Here is a 26798-nt window from a genome sequence, read left to right as displayed (position 1 = left end):
TTCCTGCTGATCACTGGTTGGTCAGCGGGCAAGGAGGTAAACCTCCAGGAGTTCGCCCACCACTGGCAGGCACCTGGGAACCCTAAAACTCCTCTGATTATTGCCTTTCTCCCAAGGTTGTTCTATTGTAGACCTCTAGATTCACTTTGTGGCATGTCTAGTTATGTGGCCAGACTAGCCCTGTTTCTGCATACAAAGGCATCTGCAATGACTTTCATGGTCAACTCCAGCAACTATTCTTCAATAGTTCTGTCCATGCTGACTCCAGTGGGGCACTTGGGCTATGGTCAGATCTGACTGATGACTGGCAGGACTTTGGAGTGTGTGAGAACTGACTTGGCTGATGTCTGATCAGGTAGCCCTGGGTTTTGCAGAGGGGCGAGAGAACCCGTTTCAGATACTGTTGGTGGTGCAATACCAGTCACCCTCTGCAGCAACTCTAAGCCTGGAAGAATCCTCCCCCACACCACCACCAGGGCAGTGTCTTGTGACACCTGAAAGCATAGCAAACTTATTGACTTAAGATCTTGTGAGCTAGGGCTCGCTCTGTCCAGAGCACCAAGTAGGCGTTGGGTCACCAAAGTTTCTTCTTCAATAAATGCATCTGGCTTCAGGGTAAAGCTGCGAGACGTTATTTTTGCCCCAGCAGACTAGTATGGCAACCTCTCTGGAATCTGCTCTCCTGCAAGAAAGAGATTGGTGGATATCCAGTGATGTAAATAAAGAACAGAAAAAACAAGGCTTACAGCCTCAAGAAATGGTTTGCCAGCTCCAAGTTGGAAATTCCTGGAATTTGGGGGATGAACAGAAAGCAGTGAGACTTTGGGGAGAGGCTTAAGCGAGGTATGCCATAGACTCTACCCTCCAAAGCAGCCATTGTATTCTGGGGAACTGATGCCTGTAGCCTGGAGATCAGTTGTAATTCCAGATCTCCAGCCATCACGTGGAGGTTGGCAACCATCCTCGCTGTGAGAAGAAAACGTCTTTTCTAAGCTTGAAAAAAGTCGAGTGAAATTTGCCTCAGATGGCCAACTTTCTCGGTGACCAATTTCCCTCTCGCATGTAAATTTCCTTTCCTTAGCAATGACTATTTTCAAATGCTGTTTGATATTCAAAACGGATACCATGGATGAATCGTTCCACATCCCTGCTAGAATTCAGTTTACACATTTATTAAAAGATCATGGTGGATTCGTTGTTCATTTATTTTTTAAAAGGAGAAAGGGGCTGAAGCAGACAATCACAAATATAAAACCTCTCAGCGCGATTCAACTACGCATGCGTTACAACCCCTCATCGCCTTCCCCACCGCTCTTTTTCCTGGCCTCTGTCTGAGCTTTAATAGCTCCTCCCTCGTGACGTCTTTCCGTCCACTTTTATTTGCGCCTGCGCAACCTGTCTGCGCGGGTTGATTCAAATCTGAGGCTCCGTAGAGAAAGGAGTTTATGGCCACTGTTGGGGTTGTGTTTGTCGGTATCTTTTTAAGGAACGAGTAGCCGAAAGAAGGTAAGAGCTATTCACTGTGTGAGGATGGTTAAGCGAGAAATGAAAAACAGAACGAAGGTGCTGCTGTCTGTTTATTGAAAGAGGCCGCGGGTGGAAGGCGGTACAGGAAGATGATGGCTGATTGGTCAAGAGCCGGAGGATTTAGCCAATAGAGAGCTTTAAAGGAAGCCAGCCTGAAACGGTATTAGCTCCTGAAGTCGGCTGTTGGTAATAGCACGCATGCGCTCGCTTGATCAGGTGTTTTTTCCCTTTATTGAAAGGTGTTTCTACAACTTATGTCAGTCGTTTTCCAGAATTTAATAGGAATTCAAAACAACCGCAATTGGGAGGCAGAGGTGTATGAAATATTCTTCTCAGCTGACAGAAGTTTATGTAATGTTAATCCTAAACATTTGGTTGTGTTTGGGGAGTGACTGGCCTAAAGTCACCCACTGAACTTCATAGAGATGTGGGGTTTGAACATACGTCTCTCTGCTCCTACTATAATTGCTAAAGCACTCTGGCTTTCTTGTAGAAACATGAGCATTAAAAAAAGGAAAATCTAACGGGTTAAGAGATGAAACAGAAGCAGCTCAGCTTCCCTGTGTGCAGTTCAAATGTATATAGGGTAAAAAGGGAGTGACTAGTTTACGACAGCACAGGTGAATGTGTGCTGTACTTGTGTTTAGCCTGTGAATGTGTCATAGCCTGTACTACTAGCACTTAATAACTTTTTAGCCCCGTGGTTTACAGCTTTACTTTCTGGTTGGGTATACCTGCTAACTGAGAATAAGGACATAAAAAGAGCTCTGCTGAACCCAGGCCAGTGGTCCAATAAATCCAGCATCCCACAGTGGCCTGCCAGGTGCTCTGGAAGGCTCACAGTATGAACACAAGCTAATGTTTCCAGCAGCTGACATTTAGTGATGCACTGCATCCCAGCCTTTTCCAAGTGCTTGACAAAATACTCTTACCAGATTACAAGTGCACAGGCATCATTCTGCTTAATCTCTGCTCTTGAATGGAATCCCCCCCCCCCCGCTTTAGGATACTTTAATTTTCTTCCAACAGAAACAGTGGTCAGTTTTGAGGAGCACTGGGGGGGCGGGAATCTTCCTGTGAAATATTTTTTCCTTTAAGACTAAGTGAAATGCTTCTTAAGGCAAGGCTTTTCACACTTGAAATGTATAGAATGAAAAAATCTGGGGACTTTTTCAATGTTTCCAATAAAAGTTAGGGCATTTGAGGGAGCACTGAAAAAGACTCCTATGATCCCCCCTTACTTTTGGAATGAGTGAAATGAAAGAGCATGATGAAAGGTTTTATTCAAAATGTAAATATGAATTTTTTTTTAATGTAAAACAATCAACAGCATTAGGTAATGATAGTACCAGTGTATATTATATTTTCAAGGGAATTTTGTTTAAATGTAAATAATTTTGTCAACAATATGCCATAATATGCTATTGATAATAAATACATAATTGAAGAGTTTAGTGTTGTCAGTGTTATAAAGTTTAGCTTAATATCCAAATATGCTGGAAGTCTGTGACTATTTCTATCCAAATATAATACTTTGCAGATTTCATTTTATACCTTCAAATTTTATTTTTTTCTACTTCTTAGATGACAAAAAATTAAAGATACAAGAGATGGCAGCACACAGTGCAGCAGTTTGCAACTCTTTCTCAAGCACCTGGTGTTCTTGCAATTTTTCTTAGAAAAACAGACACATGTACTTTTAAATGTCATAAATATGCCAAGTAGTACAATTTTATATATGCTAAGTGGGTTATAAATGATGCATTTTATGTTGTTAAACCTAAAAGAAATTTTCATGTAATAGGAAAGTAGGTATTGTATATATTTAATTCCCCCCCACCCAAAACAGTTTTTTCTCATGGCTTCAAAGTTACCAGAAATTGTACATCTCTATTCTTGAATACCAGTCCAAAGAAGAAAGCTTGACTTTCAGATTTTGAAAGTAAACTTTGACATGAGGAATAGATTAAAGGTTTCCTGTATGCCCAAAATAACCATGGTAGAGAAGGCTACGTGTTCTTTATTTGCATGAATTACTGCTCTAGCCTCTTAGAATATGCCAAATATCTTCCCTGGGGATGTTTGGATCGCATACTCACTCCTGTTGTAGATATACTGGAGAACTGTTACCCACCCCCCTTCTTAAGCTCCTCTCCTATCTCCCACTCCTTTGCTTTGATGTACTTTTTGAAAAGACATCTAGAAATAGGATACTGAGAGGATAATGAAGGGCATGTGGTGATTAACTGACAGAAAGGCATGGGAGAGTGATGTGGAAGGGAGCCTTTGTGTGAAGAGTGACTGATAGTCTAATGATTTGAACATAGATTTCAATGTCTTGTCTTTTCCTTATAACAGCAATGAGTTCTTCAGATCTACAGTCCGCTGGCCATGAAAGAAGCACTTCTTATGACAACGTGTTTGTGTCTCCCGGTACCAGGAGGCAACCTCTTAGCTGCTCTGGAACTCCTGTTTTGGAGAATTGTCCTGGGAATGATGATGAGCGGGAGAGAAAGCAGCGGCGGCGTTCCAGAGTTGTTGACTTGCAATTTAGCACTGAATCGCCATTATCTGTACAATCTCCGTCCCGCAAGTAAGAAAGCTTGACCACCAATTAGTTGTGCACACATTTGCATAGCAGAGACACGTGAATATATTTTTAGACTATTAAGGGCTTCACGCATAGCCCTTTATTAATTTTATAAACTTTCTCCTGTGTATTAAGGAAATTGTCAAATTTTGCTTTCTAAATCTCTTTTTTTCTTTAAGGCAAGCGGAAACATCATTGCCAGAAATTCCCTGCCTGACAAATAGCCAGATAGCTGATCATTATTCAACATGTATCAAACTATCAACAGAAAATGTAAGATGCCTTTGGGTTTTTAAAATTAGCTTCAGCTGTTTACTCCAGATTATAGAATTTGGCTTTCTTGGCATAGAATTTAATGTACTTTTTAATATGCAGAGAATAGCTCTATCTCTTTATTGATGTACACTTTTATGCATAAATGTGAAATTGTTGGGTTCTCTTCCAGAAAATCACCACAAAAAATGCATTTGGCCTCCACCTCATTGATTATATGACAGAAATACTCAAACAGAAGGACTCTGAGTTCACCAACTTTAAGGTTAGAGTCTTCTAATGTGTTCCTATGGTACATAGAATATGAATGAAAAATGTTGAGTCACCATCAGTCTGTCTGGTTAGTTATATTTATTTCACCTTCTGGTAAATTGAGGAGGATTTCTGATATTTCTTTAGACTCCCCTTCTTAGAAGACCATATGATTGTATGTCATTAAACAATTATTCCTTGCCTGGTATGGAGTGAGCTATAGGTCTGCATAAGTCCCCTTTTCAATATAGTCCCCAGTCTCTTAGGAAATGAATCTGCCCCTTTGCCGTGCAGATGTTGGCCCCTCACCCCCATACAGAGGATCTTGTTAAGACTGACTTTGCCAGATTTTCAGACTTCTGTCTGTATACAAGGAGCTACTATAAGGGGAAATTGCTTGTCCTATTAGGCACCAGCTGCTTCTAAGGCATGAAAGCAATAGCTGATAGTAGTTACAACAAAAGGGTATTTTAGTCTGCTTGTTGACCTGTTTCAGATTATTTGGTCTTCAGCATCAGAGTGTGGGAGAATTGATGGACAGGGGACATCAGGGAGAAGAAACAAGAATTTTTTATCTTATCGTACCGACCAGTATATATAGTGATGAAAAATTGTATGGGGCCAGTACCAAGAGTCTTGAAAGCCAGCACTGTGTATTGTGTTAACTGCAATCCAAGACAATAAACTCCTATTTTGTTCCAATCTATTTTTGATGTGTGGCGCTGTCTCTGGTCTCTGTCTTGTGACTTCTTAAAAGGCAAGATTAAATTATCTAAATGAAATATATGTACCTGTCTTTGCTCCTGCTTGCTGCCAGTGTGCAAGTCACAGTGGGCCTCTCCTGGTATTTTGCCAGGTCAGCGTGCGGGTTGTTGTGAGTCCCCTTTGTAGTCCTAGGTTCTTCAGGCTGGAGAAACTTCATTTGAATCTCATTATATTTCCTCTTATAGGTAGCAGCTGGTACTTTGGATGCCAGTATGAAGATCTATGCTGTGAGAGTTGATGCTGTCCATGCAGATGTCTACAGGGTTCTTGGAGGACTAGGCAAAGACTCTGCACCAGCAGAACCTGAAGATGAGCGGGATACAAGTGAGTGTCTTAATGTGATCTGCTGAGCATATGATTAGGAATGAGAATGGCAAGTGTAGGGTCTGTTCACACTTCAGTGTAGCACTTGTAGTGCTCAGGGTTGTATTTTCAATCTTTTGTGCACCTTTTTTTTTAAAAGGATTATCTAATACAGATAGAAAAAGACCTTGGAAGAAAATTGCTGGCAACACTGAGCTAGATCAGACTAGTACTCTAACTGCGCAATCCTATGGCCGGCCCCAACGCCGGTGCAGCTGCACATGCGGTGTGGCAGCGGCGCCGGGCCGGATCCTGTGCCAGCAAACTGTGGCCACAGCGGCGCCAGCAGCAGCGCAGAGATGCAAATTGGTAGAACCAGAAAGTGTTGTGGGCGGGTCTGATGCACAGCCGCCGCCGGGTGCAGCCAAAGGGCGCTGTTCCTGACAAGCGGCAGGAGGAGGGGCCAGGATAGGCGCAGCCAATGGGCAGCACGCGATCCCGACCAGGCCCCAGAGCAGCAGGCAAATCACGCCCATGCCGGCAGACCACCCTGGCTCGTGCGTTGGGCGGGGCTCGTAGTCGGGAAGGAGAGGGGTGGGCATGGTCTGAGGAGCCTCTCCCTCGTTTGCCCAATGCAGCGCCAAGTCCGTGGCAGCTGCGTCCAGAGAGGTTGGCATGGGACTGCCAGGCGCCCTGCCATGAGGAATCCAGGGCAGCAGCCAGTCCCGGGAGTAGGGAACAGCCACCAAGTCACGCCGAAGGGGAAGGTTGGCCTGAGGCCGCCACCAAGAGGCAGACACAGCGGGCCTGCCCGTCCCCGTCCCAAGGCAAAGACCACAGACACCTGTTGCACAGAAATCAGTCTTTATTATTATACCATCCCACCTCCCCCAGCAGACTTGAGGAAGGGGAGGCGTGTAGGAGAGGCAGGGTGTCGAGGGCTGGGCAGAGCCCATTTGGAAGGACAGGCAGCCAGGGGCCCGTCGACGGCCCGGGCGCTGCCTCACCAGCCCCCTCCCCGCTCGCCCCCTGTGCCGTCCAGCGCCTGTGCGAGTGCATGGTCAGAAGCAGCTGCCTCTCCACCCAGCCAGGTCACGCGGCCAAGCCCCGCTTCGCTGCCCCCGCCCCCCCAGGACCCTTCCCCCTTGTCTCCAGCAGCTGTATAACACCTTTGTCTGTGGCCCCGCCTGTCCAGCAGAACACCCCACCCCCCGGAACGTGGCAGCGGGGCTCACCGGCGAGGCCGGCGGCCAGACCCCCTTGGCCGTCCACGGGCCCGGCCTCTTGCATGCAACTGGGCCCGAGGGAGGGGCGCCTTTGGGGCAGGTGGAGCTGCTGCAGCGGGCGGGGCCGGTGGGTCCAGGATGGTGACGAGCTGCCTGAGCAGGGCTTCGGCACGGGCTTGAGAGGCGCGGAGCCCCTCTCCCACCTCCAGTACCGCAGCCATGAACTCCCGCCCGCAGTTGTTCTCCTCCTCCCATGCGGCATGCACCTCTAGCCTAGCCGCTCCCTCCTCCGGCGCGTGGAACCTCCTGCCCGGAATATGGCATCCGCCTGCCTCTACCCTAGTGTCATAGTACAGCCTGAGCTTGACGAGTCCTCTGAGGAGGAGGAACTGGAACAGCTGACGCTTGCTGACAGCCTTGCTCCTCCTGGGGAGGAGCAGCCTGTCTCCCAGCAGCCGACCACAGCTGAACAGTCAGAGGCTGAATCCCAGCCAGAAGTTCCCCTTCCCCACCCAGAGCCACCGGCCCAGATGCAGCCAGCTTCCTTATCCCCTCCAACATCTCCAGACTACCGAGAGCAACGTCGGCGTAGCAGGGACAGAAGAGACTTACAGACCCGACGTCAATCTGCACGCCTCCGGGCTCTGAACAGGCCAGCCTTCTCAGAGGAAGGAGGGGCTTCAGAGGAGGAGACTTGAAGCAGCTGTGCGAGCTGACCGAATGCCCTTAGATTATAAAAGCCAGAGGGAGGGCTCCCTTCAGCGTGGCTTCAACGAGTTCTCTAAGCTGCTCCTATACTGCCTGTGTTTGCTCCTTGGAACTGTCTCTCTGACCTCCGACCCGGCCTGTCCTCGACTACTCCCTTGATTTACGGACTTTGCACATTCCTCGCCTTGCCAGCTGGACCTCGTTACCTGTCAGCAGCACTCTTAAGACTCGGCAACCTCTGGAAGCAGGACAGTTTGAAGCCACCCTCAAAATTCTCCAGCACAATGGAGGAAGGCACTGCTGTTGCTACTGACCTTGCTGCCCAGACCCAGTGGCTGCAGACACAGGTGCAGCAATTAACCCAGACCATAGCCTTGTTGCAGCAGCAGGTAACCCTGAGGCCAGGTCCTGCACCTCCCCAGAAATGCCCAGCGCAGCCTCCAGAGAAGTTTGCAGGGAATGTTGAAGAGTTCCCTGTATTCCTGGCACAGTGTCAGCTCTACATGGAGCTGCGGGCTCAAGATTTTCCTGATGACAAGACCAAGGTCGGTTTTGTATTAAGCCTCTTAAAGGGGAACGCTGCCAAATGGGTGACACCTTTACTGCTCATGAATTCACCACTGCTGAGTAGTTTTGCTGATTTTGTGGCACACTTGAAGGCTATCTTTGCAGACCCTCTGAAGGCAGAGCGGGCCAACCGCCGCATTCGGCGGCTGCGGCAGGGGCCAGGTACTCTGAGGGACTATACCACTGACTTCCAGCTATTGGCACAGGACCTGGGCTGGAATGAGGCCGCACTCATGGACCAGTACCTGGAGGGCTTGTCTGAGGAGGTGCTAGATGAAGTGGCCCGAGTTGAGCGCCCTCCAAATCTCCCAGCCCTGATCTTACTCTGCCTGCGTATCGACGGTCGCCTGGAGAGTCGACGGCAGGGCCGCAAGGAAGTACGTTGCCACTCCGAAAGCCAACCACCTGCTGTGGGATCCAACCCCTGCTCCTACTTGTCCCGAAGCCTGACCCCAGAGCCCAGGGAAGTGGAAGCCTCGGCTGTCAGCATTACACCCCAGGGTTTAAGGGGAGGCCACCCCTATCATTCTGGACCCCCCATAGAACACCAAAAGCCTCCTGACATTGGGCCCCAGCATCTTCTGATCCCCGTGAAGCTGCAGCTACCAGAGGGGCGCTGGTTGTTGGTGTACGCCATGGTGGATTCTGGAGCTGCCCAGTCCTATATGGATGCCCAATTTGTCAGGCAACACCAAGTGCCGACACGCACCAAAAAGACGCCAGTTTTGGTGGAAGCCATCGATGGTCGGCCTCTACGCTCGGGTCCAGTTACTCAGGAAACCCACCTTCTAGGTCTGCACATAGGGAACCATCAGGAGCAGCTCAGCTTTGACATCGCTGCCATGCCTCGCTTCCCGGTAGTGCTGGGGATGTCCTGGTTGAAGAAGCATGACCCCTTGATTGAGTGGAGCAAGCAGAACCTGCGCTTCCAGACCCCATGTCCCCATGAGGCGCCCTCTGTGCTCCTGGGAGGGAGCACCAGTTCAGATCTGTCTGCACTCCCAGCCAAATATGCAGAGTTCCAGGATGTCTTCCAAGAGAAAGGCGCCGACCGGTTGCCCCCACACCGGCCATATGATTTCGCCATCCACCTTATTCCTGATGCCCCCTTGCCCACTGGGCGGTTGTATTCCCTATCAGAACCTGAGCGAGGAGCCCTACAAGAGTTTTTGGCCAAGAATTTGCAAAGAGGATTCATCCGTCCATCCACTTCCCCTACCTCAGCCCCTGTCTTGTTTGTAAAAAAGAAATCCGGAGAGTTACGCCTATGTAATGATTACCGGGCCCTCAATCGCATCACCATAAGGGACCGCTACCCACTGCCACTGATCCCAGAACTACTGGACCGATTACGGGGGGCCCAAAGGTACACCAAGCTCGATCTGCGAGGCGCCTACAATTTGGTGCGTATACGCCCTGGAGATGAGTGGAAGACTGCGTTTGGTACCCGGTATGGCCAGTATGAGTACTTAGTCATGCCCTTTGGCCTCTGTAATGCCCCAGCTGTGTTCCAGCGCTTCATGAATGATGTCTTCCGGGACTTGCTGGATCACTTTGTGATAATTTACCTTGATGATATCCTGATCTTCTCCCAGGACCCCGCTGAACACACCAAACATGTTCGGGCTGTCCTCCAACGCCTGAGGCAACATGGCCTGTATGCTAAGTTGGAGAAGTGTGCATTTGACTTAGACACTGTAGAATTTCTAGGGCATCTCATCACCCCACAGGGCATAAGGATGGACCCCCAAAAGGTGGAGGCAGTGCTGTCTTGGCAGGCACCTCGAAATCGGAAAGACATTCAGAGGTTCCTTGGCTTCGCCAACTACTATCGGCAATTCATCCCAAACTTTGCCCTCCTAACAGTGCCCCTCACCAAGTTGCTACGGCCCCGAGAACCCTTCCGCTGGACAGTAGAAGCGCAACAGGCCTTCCAGCAGCTAAAAACCCGGTTTGCAACGGAACCGCTCCTACGTTACCCAGACCCAAGCATACCCTTTGTGGTCGAGACTGATGCCTCCAGTGTCGCACTTGGCGCTGTGTTATCCCAGCAAGACACTGCCGCGGGCCCCCTACGACCCTGCGCCTACTACTCCCGGCAACTCAACGCAGCCGAAAAAAACTACACCATCTGGGAGAGGGAGCTCCTGGCGATTAAATCAGCGTTTGAGGTCTGGCGGCACCACCTAGAGGGTGCCCGGCACCCCGTGCAAGTTCGCACAGACCACCGGAATCTTGAGTATCTACAGACTGCTCGTAGATTGAACCAGAGGCAGATTCGATGGTCCCTGTTTTTCTCCCGCTTTAACTTTACCATTACCTACATTCCCAGCTCCCAGAACAAGCGGGCAGATGCCCTCTCTCGAAAACCTGAGTTCGCTTCCCCGTCCCTTAAGGAGCCGCTTCTATCCACAGTTCTACCGCCGGAAGTGTTTGCTGCCGTGCCCCCTACTGCCTCGCTCCAGGAACGGATCCAGGAACAACAGCTACGTGACCCCTTCGCCATGAAGATGCTCCAGTGTCTTCGTGATCCTACGCAGAATCCCCCCAGGGGTTACCGAGAGCAGGCGGGGATGCTCACCCACCAAGACCGGGTCTATGTGCCACCGGGGCCACTACGGACCGAAGTCCTGCAACTAGCGCATGACACCAAACCCGCTGGACACTTCGGTCGGTATAAGACAGCACATCTGCTGACCCGGGAGTTTTGGTGGCCCCATGTACAGACCGATGTAGCCCAGTACGTAGCCTCCTGCAGCACCTGCAGGCGAGCCAAAGATCCCCCTGGCAGGCCTACAGGACTATTGCTCCCCCTGCCCACTCCTAATGGCCCCTGGAAAGCTGTGTCCATGGACTTCGTCACGGACCTCCCTACTTCTGCAGGGAACACAAGCATCCTAGTGGTGGTGGACCTCCTGACTAAGATGGCTCACTTTGTTCCTTGTTCCGGACTCCCAACTGCCCGCGAAACTGCCCGGCTGTACTTACACCATGTTTTCCGCCTCCACGGATTGCCAGAACACCTGATCTCTGATCGGGGGACCCAGTTCACCTCCCGCTTCTGGCGCACCCTACACACCCTACTGGGCACCCAAGTACACTTATCTTCCGCTTATCACCCCCAATCTGATGGCCAGACGGAACGCACCAATGCCACACTGGAACAGTATCTCAGGTGCTATGTAAACCACCAGCAGGATGACTGGGCCCCACTGCTCCCCCTGGCGGAGTTTGCATACAACAACTCAGTGCATACCTCAATCCGTCAGACCCCGTTCATGGCCAATTATGGGTTCCATCCCCGGTTTTTCCCGCCGGTCATGCCCACTGCACCAGTACCAGCTGTCAATGACTTTGTGGAGGAATTGCAGGCACTGCATAAAGTCCTGCAGGACCAACTACACCAGGCCAAAGAGGCATACAAAGAGGCTGCTGATCGTAGGCGTCAGCCAGGAGAGACTCTCAAGGTTGGGGACAAGGTGTGGCTCTCAACTCGACACCTCCGCAGTCAGAGGCCCTCCCGAAAGTTGGATGCCCGCTTTATTGGCCCATTCCTAGTTACTGCCCAAATCAACCCCGTGGCCTACCGGTTACAGCTACCCTCTACGCTCCGTATTCATCCTGTGTTTCATCGGTCCCTCCTTGTTCCCGTTGCCCCCCCACATCCTCTCCGAGATCCAGAGGCGCCACCACTACCTGTCATGATAGAGGGCCAGGAGGAATATGAAGTAGCACAAATATTGGACTCCAGACGACGACGTGGCCAACTCCAGTATCTGGTGGACTGGAAGGGGTACGGACCCGAGGACCGCTCTTGGGAACCTGCGGAGAATCTTCATGCCCCCGACTTGGTGCGCCGCTTCCACCGGGCCTATCCACGGAAACCGGCCCCATCCAGTGTGGGGGGCCCTGGGGGAGGGGATGGTGTCATAGTACAGCCTGAGCTTGACGAGTCCTCTGAGGAGGAGGAACTGGAACAGCTGACGCTTGCTGACAGCCTTGCTCCTCCTGGGGAGGAGCAGCCTGTCTCCCAGCAGCCGACCACAGCTGAACAGTCAGAGGCTGAATCCCAGCCAGAAGTTCCCCTTCCCCACCCAGAGCCACCGGCCCAGATGCAGCCAGCTTCCTTATCCCCTCCAACATCTCCAGACTACCGAGAGCAACGTCGGCGTAGCAGGGACAGAAGAGACTTACAGACCCGACGTCAATCTGCACGCCTCCGGGCTCTGAACAGGCCAGCCTTCTCAGAGGAAGGAGGGGCTTCAGAGGAGGAGACTTGAAGCAGCTGTGCGAGCTGACCGAATGCCCTTAGATTATAAAAGCCAGAGGGAGGGCTCCCTTCAGCGTGGCTTCAACGAGTTCTCTAAGCTGCTCCTATACTGCCTGTGTTTGCTCCTTGGAACTGTCTCTCTGACCTCCGACCCGGCCTGTCCTCGACTACTCCCTTGATTTACGGACTTTGCACATTCCTCGCCTTGCCAGCTGGACCTCGTTACCTGTCAGCAGCACTCTTAAGACTCGGCAACCTCTGGAAGCAGGACACCTAGTTTCTTTGCTGATGGGGCTAGGATTTGGGAGAGCGGACCGTTTCCCCTGCCATCTCCCGCCCCCCTGCAGCAGCACCCCTGGCAACCCTCTCCCTGGCTTATTATCAGGTGCCAGCTGCTCGCCCTACCAGGGACTGATCACCCTCGATGGCTCCCTCCTCCTCACTGACATGCCCTGCCCCAACCCTCTACCTGACGTTACTGTGAGGGGAGGGGGGGCGGGGAGGCAGAACGGGGTCTGTCAGATACATTTGTGGCGATGTGGAGGTGGAGATATGTGACAGGAGTGTTGGGGGAGGAGCAGAGGACGAAGTCAGACTCGCAGAAACAGAAGGCAGTTGTTTGACAACTCGTTTTATTGCACTGGAACAAGTGGGCTTGTTTTTAGGCTAGCAAGGGAGCCGGGGAATTCTTCACAGCCCTCCTTCCAGCTCGGCAGGGCGGGGCTGGGCTGCAGGCTACAGCGTGAGAGATGTTTGGGGAGGGCGGGACGCGGGGGAGCAGCCCTGCCCTGGACGTGCCTGTGGGGGGAAAAGACACTTGTGGGCTTTGCCTCGTTCCACTGGCGAGGCAAGCCCCACACTCCGCCATCCAGGAGGATGCATATAGTCGACACCAGCAGCGACCAGCTGATGCATGACGGTCTGGCGAGGATGTGCTCAGCCTTGGCAAGCCTTTACCTTTAAGGGAGGGAATGAGCTGGTCATAACAAACACCTGGTCGCATGTGGTTTTCGGGGCGCCTGCCTCTGAGGCGGCCGGGGCGGCCATGGTTGCCCCCCACCCCTGCTAGGCCTCACCCAAAGCAGCAAGTGAGCGGGTGGGTTCAGGTGAATGGGCGGTTTGCACTAATCTGCGGAACAGCCCCCACCTCCTCACCTGTCAGCGCTCTGTCGGTCATCACCAGGCGGGAGCGCCAGAGCCAGGGCACCTGCAAGGAAACAGGAGAGGCTGCAGTTAATTTGCCAAGTGTCATTCCCTTCTGCCTCGGAAGGGTTAATTTGTTTGTGCTTAGTTAGAAGCAACGAGCTTGCATGAGTCCAGTTAGATGTTGAGTCATTCTTTCTGTCAGAGTAGAAAGGGAGTTAGGCAGACATTTGCACTTCTTCCCTTTTACGGGAAGTTCCTCCACTTTTTCGCAAAGTCCCCCGAGTGCATTCTGTGCCTGCCACCATGAATGCCCTCACCCCCCTTCGGTGTTGAAAGGGGCAATGCCACGCAGCACACGGACAGAGGGGCAGAGCCTCCGGCCAAGTGCACACTTACCTGGGGTTTGGGCGGCGCTGGCCGGATGTTTTGTAGGGCACGTTCGCAGATGATTGGGTGCAGAGAGGGGGGCTCGTCCATTCCGGGCGCGCATGCTGATTGGTCCCCAGGATAGTTCTCATCCTATGCTCCTTCAGGCCATGGGGGCAGGGCGGGGCGCTCAGGGAGAGGGTCGGTTTTTTGCCGTTCCATGGGCGCCTATGGGCTACGCCTTCTTTTTCCGTGGCGTAGCTTTTTTGCGCCGCTGTGGGCGTTCCCGCTTCTGGAGGGGCTTAGGGAGCGGGCTAACTCCGGCCCCACCCTCCCCCCACGCCGGCGCAGGGCTCTATGCCACTCCTACGCCGCCGCCCGGGCGCCTGAGGCTTGCGCCAGTGCAAGCCCGCCGGCGGGCCAGCGCCGCGTCCCAGCGCGGGCGGAGGGCGACTTACGCGGGCTTAAAGCCCAGATACGCGGTCGCAAGCCTTAGTTAGGTTCCTATTCACTTTCCCCGCCCTTCTTAGAATTGGGCTGTAAATTTGGATGAAACTGCTTACAATATGTTACGCATCAGTCTGTGTGTGTGTGTGTGTGTGTGTGTGAAACAAAGGCACAAGAGCAGAAGTGGGCAGTCTTACCAGAGATTGATACACATCTTTATCTGCAAGACAGGCATGCGTATACTAAGAATCCAGGAGAAATTCAATATATCAGTACCTATCTTCATATGCTACGGTTATCTATATAATTGGCAAAACAATAATATGTTGGAGGGATTCCTTTCTTTAAAAAGAAAAATAGAAGATCTCACTAACGAATCAAATACAATATCTGAATTTAGATTTGTTGCTAACATAGGTATAGACAGTATTTGTGCCTGACTTCAGCTTAATCCTTGCTTGAATGTTCAGTAAACCTGTTCTTGTAGGTGGAGATATGGATTCTGAGAGCAGAAGGAAGCCTCCAAGCAAGAAAAAGCACCTGTACAAAACAATAGAAAAGAATCTGAATAACATTAATGTGTCTGACGCAGATCGTAGATGTGAGGTGAGTTTACTTATTCTGAAGATTCATTTTTCACCCTTCCTGAAACTGTTTGCCCTTCTGCTTATAACAACAATTGAAAATCAATTTATGAGGTTAAGGATGAAATTTGGGCACTGGAGGGAGAGTGTGTGCTTGAGTGTGCTCACTCACCTGTCAGGGACCAACCATATGCTCATCCCCTCTACTGAAGGGACTATTGCTCCATTGTCAAGCTTGCCATTCCTACAGATTGTATTTCAACATTTGATAATTTAGCTGGCATCAAAAAGTAAAATATTTGTTGCATTTTTCTACATGTGGCATGCTTCAGTCAGTCTAGTTTCTAGCTGAGCTGATTAGAGGTCAAGTTTTAATTGATGGGGCCTAGCATAAGTGGCAGGGTTTAATTTTTCTGACAAGCCTTGTACTTCAGGAGTTCAAAAACACGTACGTTCATATTTTTGGTAGCATAGAGGGGTTTTTTTTGTCTCCTGACCTGGATAGCCCAGGCAAGTCCAATCTCATCTGATGTTGGAAGCTAAGCAGGGTTGGACTTGGTTAGTAATCGGATGGGACAACTCCAGCAAAGACCAGGGCTGCAGAGGCAGGCAATGGCAGAATGCCAGTTAGTCTTTTGCTATGAAAACCCCACCAGGGGTTGCCATAAATCACCTATGACTTGACGACATTCTCCACCCACCACACAGGCTTCTTTCATTAATTAATAGCATGACAGCTGTAATGATATACCTTTTGGTTTGAGCAAACTATTTGCCGTATTGGCAGCAAAAGGAGAGAGAGTCTACCTCCCTCAGATGGTCATATTCCTTCCCCTAGTTGTGGTGACTTCAGATGGTCATATTCCTTCCCCTAGTTGTGGAATTTGCTTTCATTGTGAGTACTTGCTTAGTCTTTTACTTTACTTTCCACAGTACAGTATTTCTGCACTAAACAGTGATTGTTAAACAATGATTTGAAGTTTATTTTGGTTTGATATTAAATCTGGGATTGTCCTCTTGCTTTTATACTCAGGTTGATCCTATGTTCCAGAAAACTGCTGCCTCCTTTGATGAATGCAGCACGGTTGGCGTTTTCCTTACCACGCTTCACACACACAGCTATCTCAGTGAAATCCTGTTTGATTCTATGGTCACAGCTCTCCCTTCTTCTGAAACTTCCGAGCCACCGAGCTCTTCTTACGTAAAAATGGCAGGCTTAAAAGGTTGGCACCAGTAGTTGCTGGCTCTCTTATGTTTCCTACTTGTTCTAGTTGTAGATTTTTTTCTTAATGATATTTTTATCCCAGTTTTTAGCCCCTAAATTGGCTCCTATTGTGGCTTACAAGAGTCAAAATCTAACATGAATAATAAAAGATGTTCGATGCAAAATGTTGCTTGGGGAAAAGAGTAGGCAGCTGGGTCAAGGCATGAAGGGTGCTTTTTGCCCTTGACTAGGTTGTATATAGCTGGGAGGAAGCAAGCCAAAGGTAATTTAATTTCATCAGTGGTCATTTCCATGGCCAGAGGTAGATCAACCACACACGGACATTCTTTTCAATTTTCTCCTTTTCTATTCCTTTCTCCAAGCAGTTAGCTGGGTAATTTTATGTATCAGGTTTATTTCTGCCTTCTTGAAGCAAACCTGCTCTTTGGTTTGTTGTTCTAAATCCCTACCGAGGAAAGGAAAGGATCAGTGAGAAGGGGGCAGCTTGGTGCTTTCTGTTTCCCACTTCCCTCCTTCCTTCTAACAGTAGAAAATAAGCACTTGAGAAGAATAACTTTGGCCTTTCAGTGATTAAGGCCTCCTAGAACTTTAGCCCAGTTGATAGCACTTCCCTCCAACAAGGGTTCTTGTCTCTTGAAGGACTTGGTAACATGGGAGCTCTGAATGTCTGCTAATTTCAAATGCCTTGGTGATCATTTTTGTAGAGATCCTGCTGCAGTGTGTTGAAAAGCGCCCAATTTGCCCTTCCTTGGCTGGCTTCCAATTTACTGAGTGGGACAGCGAGACCCATAATGAGGTATGTTCAACTGGCTGTAGTTCTTCACCCAATGAAACTATGAGCTTTGAACTCAGAACTCCCTTTGTGCATATCATGGTATACCTTCCTTGGACTCTCCAATTTTGTATCATAACATTTTTATTGCTGAACATATTCTGAAGCATGGGATAGAGGCAGTTGTAGACACACAGATGTGTATCCAAGCTGTGTGCGCATGAAGCGCTGATTCCTCACTGTTCTTTTCATTTACCTGCAACCACTTCCAACCCCTGTAAAGATCATTCCAGGGGTCACACGATGCACACAAAGGAATGCCTACGTTAATCAGGGTGCTATAGGGAGGTGGGGGAAAGGGGTAAACATTTCTCTTCTGCGTCTTCTATAAATACAGCTCTGCTGACAGAAAAGAGAAGAGGGGGCAATTTCACCCTCTTCCCCTCGCTACAGTATCCCGGCCCACACAGCTATCCCTCCATGCAAGTCCCACAACCACATGAAGGATCTTTCTGTGTTTTGGAAGGGGGTGCTGGAACACGAAGGAATGTATGAAAAGTCCATGCAATTTCTGTGTATTCTTGATTTGATACTGTCCAAGGTTCTTAAGTATGATGTATTGTCGAAGGCTTTCACGGCCGGAGAACGATGGTTGTTGTGGGTTTTCCGGGCTGTATTGCCGTGGTCTTTGCATTGTAGTTCCTGACGTTTTGCAACACTTCCAACTACTTTGTCAGACTGCACAGGGAAGCCATTGAAATTCACAAGCATAAGCAAAACTTCAACAGGAAAGAAGAAACCTTAAGAATGAACAGAGCATGGTTTCCAGTTCTGAAAAACACCAGGCTAACAAAACATTCTATCCCCGACAATAGCCCTGCAGAGAAGATTAGCACATCAAGTACCAATCCATATGCAAAAGAACCTCCTCAGGATACAGTGAAGCCTCCCGCCATTAGCATTCCACACCCTGGGAAACTCTTACAGGATGACTCAGCTCAACCCCACCCCTCCTGAGTAGATACAAATGACCTGCCAACATCTTTTCCACACTGTAACACTGAGAGATCTGTGTCTTTTGGTGCTACACCTCTGAAGATGCCAGCCACAGCTGCTGGCGAAATGTCAGGAACTACAATGCCAAGACCACGGCAATACAGCCCGGAAAACCCACAACAACCATCGTTCTTAAGTATGAATGACACAATCAAATTTCACAGATCTACTGTCAGATTCTATGAAATACTTTATTGTTTTATTAATGAGTGTAAAATCCCAATAAAACGGGCAGAGAGGAAAAAGGAAAGGAAGGGGGGGAAAAGAAAAAGAGAAAAAAGAAGAAAAAAATTCTGTGTTATATTGGATGGTTATCTTTTATTTTTTAAAAAGAACACTTTCCATTTGACTCCCTTGTCCCGCTTTCTCTTTAGTCGGTTTCAGCTCTGCTGGAAAAATTTAAGAAGAGTGACCAGGTATTTGATATCAATGCAGACATTGATAGTGACTCTGGGGGCAATGCTGAGGACCCAGCAGAGGATGACTTTGATGCAGACCTCCTAGACAAGACAGTTGCTAAGGATCTTGGGGAGTTCTCAGAAAAGTTGGAGGCATGTAGAATAACTCCAGGAACTTCAAGGTATGTCCAGGGCTGACCTGTTGCATACAGTCAGATTCTGGGAAGTTTATCCAGAGTTATTTGTTTTTTGCGGTGAGGAATTGTGAGGAATAAAATGGTGGTGGGTGATCCATGTGCCACCAGTTTACAGAATGCGTGGAATGCTGATATTATAAATTGTCAGAAGATGTGGTCAAGCTTGTGGAACTTTGTGTCCACTGTAATCTATAAGTAATGTGTAAGTGGGACTGTGTGTGTGCTTTTTCCAGAAAAGGTGTTCTTCCCCTGGGGGAAGGAGACATTGGGTCCATGTGCCTTCATCTGTCTATGAATCCCAGCGAGTACTCTTATTTCAGCCCCCGAACCCTGTTCATGTGGGCGGGCCCAGAGCATTGGCGTTTCAAGCCTCACCATAAAGGTACGGTTTTTAAAGGTTGCAGTAGGAAAAGATCATGGGCTCAAGTATCTGTTTGTATGTAGAAAAGTAGGCAACTATTTATAGTTTTCATTCCACCAAGCCTTTGTGAGTCAAGAAACAAATGATATATAGTTCCCTAGATGGAAACTGAACACAGCAAAGATTTGGTTCTTGGGCCTTCTCTTTACTCCAAACAGAAGTTTGGTAGGCAGGGGCCATTTTCACACTGGTTAGTTGTCCTGAGTTCAGTGCTGTTGGGAAGTGGGGTTTTTGTCCTACTTCCAATTAGCATTATGGTACATTTGTGCACTTCTCAGGGTTTCCCTAGTATTTTTTCTGATCTGTCACAAATCTGCTTTCCAACGAAATTTTGGGAAAGATTTCAGTAAAGCCTGGAGGACTATCATTTGGATAGGACTGTTTGGATTTTTCCAATCTTCAGCCACATGGCAGCCATTTCCCCTGTCTCTACAGAAGCCATTTCCTCCCCCTACTGGGGGTGGGGTGGCTTTCTTGGCTTTTAAAATTGGCAGTTGAATGGTATTAATAACATATAACCATTTGTGTATTAGGCTTTCTGAATTCCTAGCTTTGTTTTTTTTAAAGTTTAGTTCCTTTCATGGCAGAAATATAAAGGGAAGGGAGATCTCCACAATGAACGGATGAGATACTTTAAAAAAAAAAAGAAGCTTGGAGTTCACAAAACCTCATACACAGATCGTTACATTATTGTAACAATATCAGTTGTCAAACTTAAAAAACCTGAAATGGCCCTGGTGGCATGGGAGTGGGGAATGGCTGCTGCTGGGGGGGGGGGGCTGGAGCAGGGAAACTAAGGGGAAAGTGGCTATACCACATTGCCACTGTGCTGTCTTGGCAGCATCGACAGGGAGACAGTACAGCCTGTCCACGTGAGAAAACATGAGGGTGGAGGGGGCATATATTTATAAATCTCTGCCTAAAGAGACATAAGGAATTGTAATAACATACGTTCTTAAAGTATGCATTTTATAAAGCCGTAAAAACTGCATTAGACAAAACCGGTAGAAAAGCAAAAGCAATGTAACCTAGTAAAATCAGGGAATATCATGTAGCAGGTGTTGGCGCACCGCTTCTCTCAGTTGCTCTGCATCGTGCTGTCTTATTCACCCTTCACAGGTGATGCCAACTCCGAGAAGGTAAACAAAAAGAAGGCTGCAAAAAAAGTCTTGGAAATAAATTTTGATGACAAGATTGAGTTTGAGCTTCATTTCCGTGAGACAAGGGTACGTGTTCAGAGCCCTCTGTGGCCTGTGGCCTCTGCCCGTGACTTCTGCTCCCAGTCCAGTTGCCACCCACAACTGTCTGAAGAGCTTTTGCTTTCTTGCCTGGCTGCTCTTTCTCCCTTACTACCTCTCAAAGTGCTTATGTGATGACACCTCTTTTGCTTGTCATGTTGGCTCCAGTGCAGAGTTGAAATAGCGTGGGGCAAATATGTAAATGCTTGATTCCTTCTGCTGGCATTTGATATTCCCGAACAGGCAGCTACAACTCTGGCCCCAGCAACTCTTGAAAGTCAGAACAAGAAATTCAGCACCCTTCCCACAGACTTCCATTATGATCCAAACAATCTCACCTGCCTCTTCCTCAAACCAGCCAATCGGGTAAGCTTTTGCCTACTGGAGTTGACTCCCACCTTGATTTATTGTTTCCCCGTTATTTCTTTGCTTGATTTGACCAACGTGAGCTTATGCTTACCGGGAGAATTGATGAGAGACTCTGTTGTGAACTGACATATCTGACATTACTGGGACAGTTCTATGATGTCCTAATGTCTCTATTTTGTTGTTGTTTTGGCAGCTGTGGAAAAAGCCACTAAAAGACAACTTGCCCAGTCATGATGATGAGGTTGGAGAATATGATTACAACAATCCCAATGACACCTCCAATTTCTGTCCTGCGTTGCAGGTGAGGTTGCAAAGATTGGAGGTGCGCCCTACTTTGAATTTCTCTTTTGCTGTACTAATCTTGGTGAAGCTTTGGCAGCCTTCATATTGGGTAATAGAAACTGGATGGGTGATGGTAGGACATGTATCAGCTAGCTATTGAGGGAGCCAATCAAGGCTGCCAGGGCTTTTTTTCTGGGAAAAGAGGTGGTGGAACTCAGTGGTGGAACTCAAGACCGCACAGCGATGTCACTTTGGGTCGGCTGGAACAAGGGGGGAGTTTTTAAAAGTTTAAATTGCCCATGGTGAAAATGGTCACATGGCTGGTGGCCCCGCCCCCTGATTGCCGGACAGAGGGGAGTTTAGATTGCTTAAACTCCCCTCTGCCTGGAGATCAGGGGGCGGGGCCACCGGCCATGTGACCATTTTCAAGAGGTGCCAGAACTGTTCCACCACCTTCCTGCTGAAAAAAGCTCTGGAGGCTGCTAATATTGACACTGCCCACTAGCTTGATCAAGGAATAAGCCCATATTGTTTGGATCCTGGGAGAGGAAGCAAGGCAAATCTGAATAATACTCTCTTCAGGGTGTGGGAGGGTTCTTACAGATACAGGTAAGTGAGAGGAATGTATATTCTCTGTAGCTTGTTGTATTCTTCTAACCAGTTTCTATATCCTTTTAAACATGGATGGCCTGTTTTTTGGATCACATTTTTGTGCATCTGCAATAATTTTTCTTTAAAATCCATTCTGGAGACAGAAAACACTGCGTCCAAGCTGGAAAAGGCATTAATACAGCTGAGGCATCCTCTTCTCATTTCTGATATATCACATTTCCATACTGTGGCTACTGTGTTTGCAAAGGCTGGGGGTGGGGTGGGGGGTCAGTGCTTAACAGGGTAGTGGGAGATGCATGAGATGTAAAGGACCATTTTATATGTAGGACTGAAGGAACCCAGAGAGCAAGGAAAACACATTAAAGGTTTATTTAGCAAATTTGAAGATTAGAGAAAAGCTCCCAAAAATCTTCAATTAAGATTTTTGGGAGCTTTAATCTTCAAATTTGCTAAATAAACCTTTAATGTGTGTTTTCCTTGGTCCCCGGGTTCCTTTTATGCCCCTGTTCAGTGCATGCTTCTGTATGCGAAAATCTGCCTGATTACTCTCTAAAAAGATGGTTAGTGCAAAATGGGCATTCCTTGAGAGTGTGTATGTAGGGGGAGAGTTAAAAGATTTCTCAATCTTTCTTGCCCTTATGTGATCACTAAAAATGAGAGCTTCAATGAATCACATTCTGTCAAAGCTGCTCACTTAATGCAAAAAAGCAAGAACTGTCTTGGTCATTAAGATTTAAATACTCAGATTGTTCTTCTCCCTCTGCTGAAAACCACATTCCTCTCTAACTGGACTCCAGCCTCATCTCTGTTTCTTTCTGTTTAGGATGCTGACAGTGATGACGAATATCCTGCTGACTTTGTGGGCCAGGGTGGGATGTTTGAAATGACAGCTCATCCTGAAGGAGAAGTAGGCCAAGATGCAGAGCTCAATGGTGGGCCCAACATCACTACTTATGGAGAATCAAACCTGGTGGCTGAGCCGCAGAAGGCAAGTACTGATGTAGAATGGACACATGCAAAGCAACTCTCCTCTTGTTTATAGTCTACACCAGGAGCTGGTGCTGAATAGAAGACTTTGCACTAAACACATACTAGGTGGCACTAGAGCCAAGGTTTGCTTGTTCAAGGCATGCTGGTTTTAAGAAAATTGTTTCAGTAAAGTGTAAAGAGTTTGAAACAAAACTCCCAGTTTAACCCATGTTCTGTCGTGGTTACTGTGGATAGGCCCAGCTGGCCTGGTCTATGACTGGCAGCTCTTCTCGCCTGTCACCACCAAGTGCAGAAAATAACTACGTAAGTAAGTCTAGTTTAATTAGGAGTTTTTCCCTACTTGGAGTTTGTAGTGGTTCTTTGTACATCTTTCTTGATTTATAAGGAGTTAGTTGTCTGTCTTCAGGAGTTTCAGTTTCTTCTACTGTGGCTAAGCCAAAAAGCATTTGTATTTTGGTACCAGGGAAATCTAGAAGGCTTGTCACAATGAAAAGGAGGGCTTGGTTCTGGAAGCAAATCCAAAACCAAACCCTCTTTTTGATGGCATGCTTGGATTCTTCTTAAACCAAGAACCTCACGCTGTGAAAGGACTATGGTTAGTGAGTGGCAGACATAAAACTTGTTAAGGAAGAGGCATGTGCCCAGGTGCAATAATGGGTGCACGTTTGATCATTTGTCTTCAGTTTGTGTTTGTTGAGATTTACTGGGGAGTCTTTGCTATTCCTATAATGCTGTTCCCACATGCCTCCATTCTTTCAGGTAAACAAGATAGCTATCCAATATGCAAAGACTGCCAAAAAGATGGACATGAAGAGGCTAAAACAGGCCATGTGGTGCCTTCTAACTGATGCCCAGAAAAATGGAACTGAGGAAGAGGTATGAGCTAGGGAAGCTCAGAATGCGGCCCCAATCTTCCCTTTGCTGAAGCTGTTCTTTACTTAGGCTGTTTCAGCAATATCATAGATCTCAGCTGACTTCATGGGTCTTTAGTTGTCATTTGCGGCCTCCTTCTTTGCCCCCTAGGTTTCTGTTTATTTTACCTAAAATATTTATGTACCACCTCTTAACCAAAGTGCTTGAGGAAGTCAACAATGTGGTGGTTCAGTGGCGTTACAAAGATGCTGTTCAAAGCTACGGTATTCTGGGCTGTGCGCTTGTAAATACCCAATTTCTGCACAAAGGAAAAACTGGGTCCCGTATGAAGAGTGCAGATTAGGAAATTGCTTTGCATAATCTATTTCTGTTAGTTATGAGGAGGGGCAATAAGCTCTGCATGGGGACCTTATTCCTCTTTCCCCACCTGGCTCTGAAGATTTCACTAGGCAGTACTGGCATATTCTCAAGCATCTCTTTGCAGCCTGCTTCAGAAAACAAGCAAGCAAGCTGCGATTCTTAGCTGAAATCTGCACCCTCAGAATCGCTCCATATAAACTGTGTCAAATGCTTGATTCATAATGGAACACAATGAGGTATAGTGATCTCTTACGCTATGTATGCCACCCCAAAGCATGTCTGTGTGACTTGTTGCCGTGGACATAGATCAGATATAAGAACTAGTAGGACATCCTGCATCGGACGCAGTGTGACTTCTTTCAGAGTTGAACTGTCCCTGAACACTCAAGCCAGAACAGAATTCAGAGCACTGTTCAGGTTCAGATCAGGCTCCAGAGCACAAGGAACCTGATCTTCTGAACATTCAGCTATGCCAAACTGCAAGTCTTGTAAACTCAAAGGTGTGGAGTCCAGTGGCACATTTAAGACTACAACATTTATTTGAATATGTACTCATATTAAAATAAATGTTGTTAGTCTTTAAGATGTCACTGGGCTTATGTTTTATTTTGCTATAACAGACTAACGCAGCTACCTCCTTGCATTCATGCATCTTGGCCTAGCAAACATTTTTTTAATAACTCCAGTAATAGTGCTCTCACTTGATACATTTGGTCTCAGCTGTCCAAAACCACCAGTTGTTGCATAGAAATGTCATTTTGTTGCTTTAGCATCTTAGGAGGCACACACCTAGGACTTGGGCACTGTATGTGCATTATCTGATCACTAGTTAACTTTTAATTTCTCTTTTGCATGAGCAGCATGTAGTCTCGGAGAAAGGTCCTGATTCCTCAGCGGTGATGGGCCAGAAGGCCTTCAGCAACATTACCAAGGATCTGCTTACCAGGTACTTCTATGTGCAAGTTGTAGATTTGATGTTCTGGAGTTGGGGGGGGCAGACTTGCTCCTGTGCAGCCTTCCAGTCCTTCACTGTGTGCAAATGGTCCGCCATATGGAGTTGGCTGCTGCAGGGATCTAACTAAGTATCCTCTGTGTGTTGACTGTTCCCTCGCTCCCTAATTGGAGAGTACTTTCTTTTTTTAAAATACTCTGTACATGGAGCAGGCAAATGAACACTAAGTTGCTAAAACTGTTGGCACAAGGACTTGGCAAAACATTTCTCTCAGCTGAGCACGGTGGAAGACTTCAGCTAGATCCCTGAAGAACTTGAAATCTCGAGCCCTGCCATATTTGTGTGTGTGTGAGTGTGTGTGTAGATGGAAGATGAATTCAAACAAGGTGGTTTTCAGTCTGGTAGCTATTCTCATTCTAGTAATCTAATAATCGGAACAAACTATAATTTCCTTTACAAAAAGAAAAGAAACAAGGAGTTTGAGAGACAGTCTGCTTTGCATGGGGTACACATTTCACCTGCTCCACTCATACCTGAAATCAAATAGGTTTTTGAACAATACAATACAAAACCCTCCTAATTCGGTTTGGTGGGGACAAAGCTGTAAAAATGAGCAAGTGTAACATGAACAGCAATCCTAAACTTCCTTCAACTCTGAAAAGGCTGCTGTCTATCTCCAGCCTTAATCCTACCCTCTTTTTCTGTTTCTTGCAGGCTGCCTTCTGTTATGGCAAAAAACCTATCTATACCGTTGGCATTTGCTTGCCTCTTGCACTTGGCCAATGAAAAGGTATGTATGATGTGTACATATTCCTTTGGTTGTGTATTTGAACATCATGGGCAAGCAGAGTGCTACTGTTTGCCTATATGCACATCCAAGGGATTAAAATATCTCGGCTTCGCTAACCAATCAGAGATGCCATCCCATAATTTCAATTGCTAAGGATGAGAGCTATAAGAAACGAGGAACATTGATAAAGTTCTTGAAATCGATATAGTCAAGTGCATCCCTTAGGAAATGCAGAGGCAGTAACCTGTTCTGCCTCAGCTAAAGCTTCAATATGGGCCTCATACTCATCAACACCTGCTGAAGGCAGAGACCCTACAACTCTGTACACGTTGCAGCATTCCCTTGATAGACAAATGGGTGGTGGTCTTGAATGTTCCTATATCTCATTGGACCTTTTACATAAGCAGCTACCTAACTTATGCCCAATAGACCTAGCTTTCTTTTAGGGGAGAATTTTTTTGTAATTGTCAGCTTTCCCTTAAGTCTTTGAATTTATTGGAATTTATTGAATGTATTTGTAGGCTGCTAAAAGATGGATTTTTTAAAAAGTGCTTAAGTGGAATAATAGACATCTGTGGCCAGTAGTAACATGATCTGAAATATAGCTTAGATGTCATTGTGCTAAGAAATTTGTAAGGACTAGCTTAACTACTTTATAATACGAAGTTCAAAACTGTACGCAGACAAATGGTTTTCAGCTGCAATATGTGCTCTGATTTCTTGTCTGCAGAACCTGAAGCTGGAGAGAGTGGAGGACTTGTCTGATGTCTTGGTGTTGCAAGGAGACTAATATGTGCTGCATGGGCAGAGTAAGAAGCTTTAGTAAGAAGGTTTATCTGCCCGATAGCTGCTTTCCCACCTTCTGGGAATGCTCGCATCATTTCCAGCAACTCTGGGAGCTATGGGAATACATGGTAGTTTAAAATCATGAGCAGTTGGTGAAAAGTATGCCTGTTCAAGAGTGGCATTGTGATTTTAACCCTTTTCTGAACTCTGCACCACCACCACCCTGCTCCCCACTGTCCTCCTGAGACTAGATGTGCTGTTCTATGCTGTGGCCCATGAGCCTTTTGAAATACATCAGTGTTCCTTCCATAGTCATGGTGATTGCAAGTGACTACTGGATATATTCATTTTGCTTTTGAACATATGCATCTACTTCCTGTACACAGAAAGCTAACCTGTCTCCTTTTAATGTTCTTTATTCTTTTATCTTAATTGATTTTATATATTTATACA

The 26798-nt window shown here is 47.5% G+C and overlaps 1 protein-coding gene across 1 annotated transcript; it reads left to right on the top strand.

The window, feature by feature from the left end:
• Positions 1-1408: 1408 nt before the first annotated feature.
• NCAPH (non-SMC condensin I complex subunit H) lies at positions 1409-26798 on the top strand. Its single transcript, XM_054997947.1, has 18 exons — positions 1409-1506; positions 3886-4120; positions 4297-4390; positions 4563-4655; positions 5593-5731; positions 14928-15046; positions 16058-16247; positions 16954-17045; positions 18452-18657; positions 18906-19054; positions 20213-20319; positions 20575-20697; positions 20894-21001; positions 22418-22582; positions 23344-23460; positions 24678-24763; positions 25484-25559; positions 26290-26798. Exons 2-18 carry the CDS (start codon positions 3888-3890, stop codon positions 26347-26349), a joined length of 2157 nt encoding a protein of 718 aa, XP_054853922.1. The 5' UTR covers positions 1409-1506; positions 3886-3887; the 3' UTR covers positions 26350-26798.

This window comes from Eublepharis macularius, chromosome 14 (assembly GCF_028583425.1).
Source record: "Eublepharis macularius isolate TG4126 chromosome 14, MPM_Emac_v1.0, whole genome shotgun sequence".
NCBI lineage: Eukaryota > Metazoa > Chordata > Lepidosauria > Squamata > Eublepharidae > Eublepharis > Eublepharis macularius.
The sequence above is the reverse complement of the archived record's forward strand: the minus strand, read 5'-3'. Positions and strand labels throughout refer to the sequence as shown.